The sequence below is a fragment of the Quercus suber genome, unplaced genomic scaffold (assembly GCF_002906115.3).
Source record: "Quercus suber isolate HL8 unplaced genomic scaffold, Cork oak 2.0 scaffold_402, whole genome shotgun sequence".
NCBI lineage: Eukaryota > Viridiplantae > Streptophyta > Magnoliopsida > Fagales > Fagaceae > Quercus > Quercus suber.
Window position 1 is genome coordinate 306,147 of NW_027069853.1, and position 7,571 is coordinate 313,717.

The 7,571-nt window shown below is 36.7% G+C and overlaps 2 protein-coding genes across 2 annotated transcripts; both read left to right on the forward strand.

Annotated features, from left to right (window-relative positions):
• Positions 1 to 1,562: 1,562 nt before the first annotated feature.
• LOC111986620 (protein KINASE OF THE OUTER CHLOROPLAST MEMBRANE 1) lies at positions 1,563 to 3,658 on the forward strand. The gene is made up of 4 exons (XM_024018300.2): positions 1,563 to 1,798; positions 2,479 to 2,849; positions 2,954 to 3,045; positions 3,160 to 3,658. Exons 2-4 carry the CDS (start codon positions 2,487 to 2,489, stop codon positions 3,641 to 3,643), a joined length of 939 nt encoding a protein of 312 aa, XP_023874068.2. The 5' UTR covers positions 1,563 to 1,798; positions 2,479 to 2,486; the 3' UTR covers positions 3,644 to 3,658.
• Positions 3,659 to 5,557: 1,899 nt separating this feature from the next.
• On the forward strand, positions 5,558 to 7,328 carry LOC111986646 (uncharacterized; the record flags this gene model as incomplete). The annotated part of the gene is given in 2 exon segments (XM_065761221.1): positions 5,558 to 5,819; positions 5,822 to 7,328. Coding segments are annotated over 2 exon segments (1,605 nt in total), but the record flags the coding sequence as incomplete, so codon positions are not given.
• Between the last annotated feature and the right edge of the window lie 243 nt (positions 7,329 to 7,571).

Consider the following 7,571-nt stretch of genomic DNA (forward strand, 5'->3'; position numbering starts at 1 on the left):
GCATTAGGCTATGATCAAGTTTATTTCCAAACTTTGTCATTTGTTAAAAATATAAATTAGTCATAGAAGTAGAACCAAATCTCCAATATATTTTTATAGGAACTTTTTTTTTTTTTTTTTTTTTTAAAAAAAAAAAAAAAACCTCATATGCTAAATTGCCTACATTCACGTATGATATGCTAAGATGAATATTTGAATTTAACATTGTAAGGGCTCAGTTTGGATTTGACCCTGAATATAGATGGGTTTTCAGTCCAACAAGTCCAAACAATAAATTCATAGAGAGTGGGTTAAAGGTTTAGGCACTGGTCGTCGTTCATCAAGTATCAACTCTTTTTTATAAAAGAAAATACTTAGAGTTTACTTACAACTGGGGGGATGCTCCTCGGCCCGTGGCCGAGGAGCCTCTTTTCTTCTCTCTCTTTCCCCCCCACTTTCTTTACTTTACTTGCTTTTCTTATATAGTCTTCACTTCCTATCTCCTTCTTCCATCTGTTGATCATTCATTCGCCTCCCTTCTGGCCATCCGTCCCATCAGAGGCCTTATCGGTACTCAAGTGGTTCACTCTGATCAACGTTGCCCTGCTAAGGGGTTATATCCCTATTAATGCGGCCAGAGGGGTTAGGTGAATGCATTAAGTGTGAACGTGACAGCTTGCTCTGGACTTGCCCCCTCCCAAAAATTATCCTTAGTATGCCGAGGACGGAGAGGTCCTCGGTGTGGGTCAAAAAAGAGGCTTTCCCCAACTTAGCCTTAGCTGGTCAGTCTTCTTCGGCGCTGGCCTTGGGCCTACTACGCGATAGGCTGTGGCTATCAGGCCCACGGGCCCCACAAACATCATCATGGATAATTTTTTATTTAAGATTAAACATTTGTCTTATTTATCAAAAAAATATTAACTTTCAATTTTGATGTTACTCTACTTGTTTTAATTTAAATGTTTTTTTTTTTTATCATTAACGTCTCAAACAAGAAATTTATGTTTCAATTTTTTTTTAATTATAATATAACTAAATAATAGGAAGAGATATACCTCAAAAAATTTCACACCACTTAACTATTATTATGTTTAAGAATCCACCTAACTATTACTTGAACATGAAGTTCATGTTTAGAAGTTGGGAAATACCTATTTTGGCATTTTCCTAAACTACCTACATTCCCCTTGCAAAAGACAAAATGCTCATTAAAAATTGCATCCACCTCTAAAAAAAAGTGAAGATTAAAGAACATTTTTAAGAAGTTCATTAAAACCTCTACCTGTAATTGATATTTGGATAAACTATTTTATTTACTTAAAGCTAATTTTTTATTTCAAAAATTCTAGTAATATGGGTATTCCAAAAAGAAAAGAAAAAAAGAAAAAAAGAATAAAGTTAAATAAGTTAGAGAGAAAATTAAGATAACAGTATTTCTTGGCGTGTACCCAAGAGAGTATGGTGGAGTGAATGGTCATTTAAGACCCAAATGGCCCTCAAAACCAACCAGGAAAAATTCTGGGGGGACCCACTACTAGGAGGAGATACCAAAAAAAAAAAGTCTCATAGATGTATGTGTTGTTTTCAGTCTTGATTCATTCACATTCACCTTCGCCTTCTTTCTTAGCTCACACACACACACACACACACAGAGTAGTGGGTTGGGTTATCGAATCTCTTCTCATTATTAATTCGAATGAATCTCTCTCCAAACTCTCTCCTTCCCTTTTGGATTCCAATCCCAAATAAAATTCCATTCTGCAACTTTCCTCTTCCTTCTCACTCTCTCTTTTCAGTTTCATTCCACATCTCTGTTTCTGTGAGTATTTTCTTTCCTTTAAACTCTCCCTTACTACATGTTTTCTTGTTTTTCAATAACTTACCAGGAAAAAAAATTAAGAAAACAAGATGACGAGGTTGTTTTTGTGAGATTCTGTTTTGTTGTTGTTTCCTTTTTTTTATTTTTATGCAGAATGATCAAAAAGGGTATGAGTTGGCTCTTACTTTTTCTTGAAAGTACATAAAATTTTTGTACAGTTTAACTTTAGATTCTGGGTTTTTTTTTTTTTTTTTTTTTAAAATAATTCTTTCTGTCAGCAACAAAATGGGGTCTTGGGAATTTGGCTGCTGGGTGTGTCTTTGAATAGTTTTAGTGAGCTCAGTTTAGAGAAGGGTATTTAGAGGTCTCTTGGTTTTGTAGCATATTAAAATCATCTGCTATTATATAATTTTGCTCTGATCTTATGAGTTCAGTAATTAGTACCTTTGCTATTGGGATACTATAGCTATATACTTATTGGGCATGTTCCATGATGATGATGATGTTGATTTTTGTCGTCCCATCATTTCTGAGAGTGTTATTAGCATATGCCTTGTTGTCAAGCACATCCTAGGGACTAGTGTCTTAATCTCATGATTTTTAGTTTTTATGTGGGTAAGAGTTTTGGGAATTGACTTCTCCCGTAGGCTTTGTTCAATAATGAATTCGTGTTAATTCAGATTGAGGGATGGCTAAACAAATTGTTCCTGCACAACCGGCTGCTTCTTACGAGTATGAGCTTCTTGAAGATGATGATCAACTTAGAACTGTGGTCGTGTCATCAAGCCAGATAAGTCCTTGGATTCAACCTGCAAAATTGAAACTTAGACACAGAATTGGGAGGGGCGCTTTTGGTGATGTTTGGTTAGCAACTCATCATCAGTCAATGGAAGACTATGATGAGTTTCATGAAGTAGCTGTCAAGATGCTGCATCCTATTAAAGAGGATCACATTAGGGATGTGTTGCATAAATTTGAGGATTTTTTTTCCAAGTGTCAAGGGGTAGGAGGTGTTTGTTGGCTACATGGTATTTCAATTATAAATGGAAAGGTGAGTTTGTATTTGTATTTTATTTGTATTATAAGCAATATATAGGGTCATTCTGTGTTCTCACCTACAGTGTACCTAAAAATGATATTGATTTTTTATTACAGCTATGCATCATTATGAAATTCTATGAGGGATCAGTTGGTGACAAAATGGCTCGCCTTAAAGGAGGGAAGCTTTTGTTGCCTGATGTTTTGAGGTGGGTTCGGATTAGATAGAAAATATGCTCTTTTTTCTGTTTCTATTGAATGTGTAAAACAGCAAATCTTTGAATTTGCCATTCTGAGTGTATGCTACTGCCTACTGCTTACAGGTATGGTATTGATTTGGCTCAAGGAACTCTAGAACTGCACTCAAAAGGGATTTTGGTGCTCAACCTTAAACCTTCTAATGTGCTTTTTAATGAAAATGACCAAGTAATGCTAGGAGATTTTGGTATTCCTTATCTGCTGCTTGGTATTCCATTGCCTCGCTCAGATATGGCTCACAGGCTTGGAACACCAAACTATATGGCTCCAGAACAATGGCAACCAGAAATAAGAGGTCCAATATCCTTCGAGACTGATTCATGGGGGTTTGGGTGCAGCATTCTTGAGATGTTGACTGGTGTTCAGCCTTGGCGTGGGAAATCTGTAGATGAAATATATCATTCAGTTGTCAGAAAGCAAGAAAAGCCATTAATCCCTTGTGACCTTCCTCCACTACTTGAGAAACTTCTTACTGGTTGCTTTGAGTATGACTTCAGGAGTCGTCCTTTAATGACAGACATATTGCATGTGTTTAAAAGGTACCTCTAATTTTCAAACTTGTGCTTGCATATGTAAAAATATTTCCTCACATAGCAGATTGCCTTTTGAGGTAGCTGCAGGAAATTTGTCATATTGCATGTAGTCTGCTCATTAGCTATGCTTGATTTGGTTGTCTGAACTAGTTTATGAATAAGTAAAGAAGAGATGTAGACGAGATGATGATTCACGTTTTAGACTATTCAAGGACTGCTACGCTAAAACTATGTCTCCAGTTTGAAGTTCTTAATTAGTTTTATATAAGTTGAGAAAATATTTAGATTGGTCGTTTCTTATATGCACCAACCCAGGGCTGTTGGGTTCAAAATTTTTATTCTGGAGTAATTATAAAAGCGAATGGTCTTTGGACCTATTTGCATCTCCTTCCTCAATGAGTAAAAGGATAAGATGGTGAGACCACAAGCTCAACATGAGCATGATTTGTACTTGCCTAAAAAAAGATGGCTATTATTGGAGAGTGAACCATCATTTAAGAAAACACATTGATGCAAAGCTTTCTTGACTTGCACAGTTCAGATATGGTTTTGTAGGTTTTGCTATTTTCATCTTTCGCTTAAAATTAAAATGTACTATTTAATAATTCTTATTTAGTAGATTCAATGTTTAAGATTTAATTGAAAGTAATGACTCTAATTTATAATTCAACTAAACTTTAATAATCAAAATCTATTAATAAAATGAAAGTGATGGATGAAAGTTGACAATGTAGTTGATGGCAGGTTTGTCTTGCTGAAAAATAAAGTGTTAATTGGTCACTTGATCGAAAATGAAAAATGAACATCTCCAGTTGCAAAATAGGCATGTCCTGGTATCATAGCTAAACCTGAGTATGAATTTCTTAGTGTGTGAAACATGACAAGTTTATTCTTTGCTGGAAGATGCATCCATGAGAAATGAATTATTAGGAGAAGGTGAATGATTGACTCAAACTCAATTGACATGATCCATAGTTGCAAGTTTGAATCTGTTGTGGTGTATAAGGAATTAAGGATTTGGAAACCGCTATCTAGTCATTGGTGGGATCAATTGACATGATCCCAAACATTGCCCATGATGGCAAATGGATACATGAGAATGAAATATTAGGTGAAGGGGAATGATTGACTCAAACTCAATTGACATGATCGTTAGTTAATTGCAAATTAGATTTTGTTGTGGTGCATGAGGATGTGGAAACTGCTTTCTGGCCATGGTGAACATAAGCTTTAAATTACATATCCATATAGCAGAACCCTATAATGAAATTATTGCAGAAGGTGACAGTGGCCTACACAAGCCGTGTTACTCTTTGTGATTATACACCATTCAAAAACTTTCAATTAGATTAATATCTACGAAGTCTACCTTTATTGTACATGTCCTTCATATGCTTATCATGCATGCTCAAATTTCACTTGATCTAACGTCATTTAGGATCCAATCCAAAACTCATTTGTTTAGTAGATTTTAAAATGTAAAAAAATTCATACCCAGTGCCCAAAACTCCCACTTTTGTGGGGTTTAGGAGAGGTAATAGTAAGCAGCCTTACCCCTAAATTTTTTGGTTGAGAGACTGATTCTTAAACTTGAGCATGAAATCGCGGTTTGTATTTTTTGATGGAAGGCACTTACCATTGCACCAAGGCCTGTCCTCTGGTAGTCTTAAATTATAAAAACCATTTTTTTGAAAAATTTTTAGAGGTAGTTCTTAATTTCCTATTATCTTGTTATTTGGCAAGCATTATGGCCATGTACACAACAACCACTAAGACTTAGTCCCAAAATTCTAGGATTGACCATGGATTCTAAATAGACTAGTCAAAGTCAGTCACATGATGGTATGTGGAGGTCATATTGGGTTTGGCAAAATATTAATACTATGAACACCCCTGCCCCCCCACCACCCCCCTCCCCCCCTAATAATATATATGGTTGGTGTGGAAACAAGAAGATGAGCTTCAAGGACTCCGGAAAGCTATTCGGGATAAAGAAGAAGAACTAGAATTTTCTCTGACCTCGAGGAAACTTGAAGAGGAGAAATTAAAAGTTGCAGAGGCCAATTTGGAGAATCGGACGATGGAGTGGTTATTAGCACAGGAAGAACTGAGGAAACTGGCAGAAGAAGCTTCTAAACATGAAGGGGAAACTAATGAAACTCTTGAGGATTTCAGAAGATTAAAGAAACTTCTTGCGACGTAAGGTCCGAGTTGGTTTCTTCTCAGAAATCTCTGGCATCCTCTCGGCAGAAAAAGGAAGAACAAGAGGTGCAGTTGGAAAAGCAACTAGCAGAGCTGGAAGAACAGAAGAGAAGCATTGCGTCTTACATGGCGAGTTTGAAAAATGCTCAAATAGAAGTAGAGAGTGAGAGAGTAAAGCTTAGGGTTGCAGAGGCTCGAAACAAGGAGCTTGAACAGGACTTAGCCATTGAGAAGGAGCTAATGGAAGAGTTGCAGGATGAGTTGAAGAAAGAGAGATCTTCTCTGCGGCAGGCAATCCAGGAGATGTCGTTTCTTCAGGAAGAGCTTGAGCAGAAAAACACTGAGTTTGAAGAGATGCATAATATTCTTCAGGTGAAAGAGTCAGAGTCTGTGGATGCTAAGCTAGAAATCCAGCATTTGAAATCTGAGCAGACTACTCTTCAGCTTATCTTGGAGGAGAAAGACTTGGAACTCCTTAATGCGAGGAAGAAGTTGGAGGAACTAAACCAGGAAATTGGAGAGCTAAAGATGCTTATGAACAATAGAGAGGATCAGCTTATCCAGGCCACCACTATGCTGAAGGAGAAAGACAAACATGTTCAGATAATGCAAGACGATTTATATGATGCAAAGCTAAAATTTTCTGAAGCTGAAACTGTGGTAGAACGGATTGTAGAGCTCACAAATAAATTGGTCATGTCCATTAAGGTTGAGGACTCTGATGCGATGAGAGCATTTGATGACATGGGTGACGAATTTCTCCAGCAACTATTAGAGAAAAATAAGGAAGATTTTAACATGCATAAAAAACAACTTGAAACTGAGCTCAAGTTGACCACAGAAAGCTTAAGAATGAAAGAAAAGGAAATACTAGGTGTAAAGAGGGCTCTAACAATCAAAGACGAAGAGCTCAAAGCTGTTCTTGGGAGATTAGGAGCAAGGGAGGAAGAACTGAAAAAGTTAAAAGAAGAAATGAAAGAAGATGCTAATGATCTAAGGAAGCTTTACGCTTTGGCACAAGAGAGAATTGGTGATAGAAGTATTGGGGACTTGGCAATTGAGAAGCTTCAACTTGAGGCAGCTCAATTGGAAGTTGAAGCTGCCACTTGTGCTCTCCACAAACTTGCAGATATGAGTCGAGAACTTTTAAATATGATTAGTCTAGGCATTGACACTGACAGTGATACAGGAGTCTTCCCAGAAAATGGCTGTGATACTAGGATAGGTGTTGCTGAGCAAAGTAAATGTCTAACTGAGGTTTCGTTGGAAGTCACAAGGCTTTCAGCTTTGACTAAACAGCTTGTGCAAGAGGCTGGTATTGTTGATGCAGAATAGACTGATATATAGTCTGTGTCGTCATCTTTTTTGTTTAACTTTTTTGTTTATTTGTTTATGTACAGTCTGTTTACGGTTTTAAGATGCAATTATACTCTGACCAACTTTAAACAGATAACAATTAGCAAGAAACTGAGTTAAAAAAAACTGTATTCAAATGCACACATATGACCCAATGACCAGATTTTGTAAATACGTATCCTACAGCTTTGTTTTTCTTGTCATCAAAAAGTCAGCATGGATCTGTTCCTTTACCTAACCTTCCTTTACTGTAACCTTGTTGACATCTAATGTCCAGATGTGAAAGCTTTGTGTGGCGCGCGCGCGCGCGGTTTTACTTATCATAAAAGCTTTGTTTTTTTGTTGTATGGTGACTAATTTTGCCTAAAAAATTTATGAGGACATGC

Coding starts and splice junctions, on each gene's coding strand:
- LOC111986620 (XM_024018300.2), top strand. CDS start 2,487: ATGGCTAAACAAATTGTTCCTGCACAACCGGCTGCTTCTTACGAGTAT. Junction 2,850..2,953: donor TTTCAATTATAAATGGAAAG/GTGAGTTTGTAT, acceptor TTTTTATTACAG/CTATGCATCATTATGAAATT. Junction 3,046..3,159: donor TTGTTGCCTGATGTTTTGAG/GTGGGTTCGGAT, acceptor TACTGCTTACAG/GTATGGTATTGATTTGGCTC.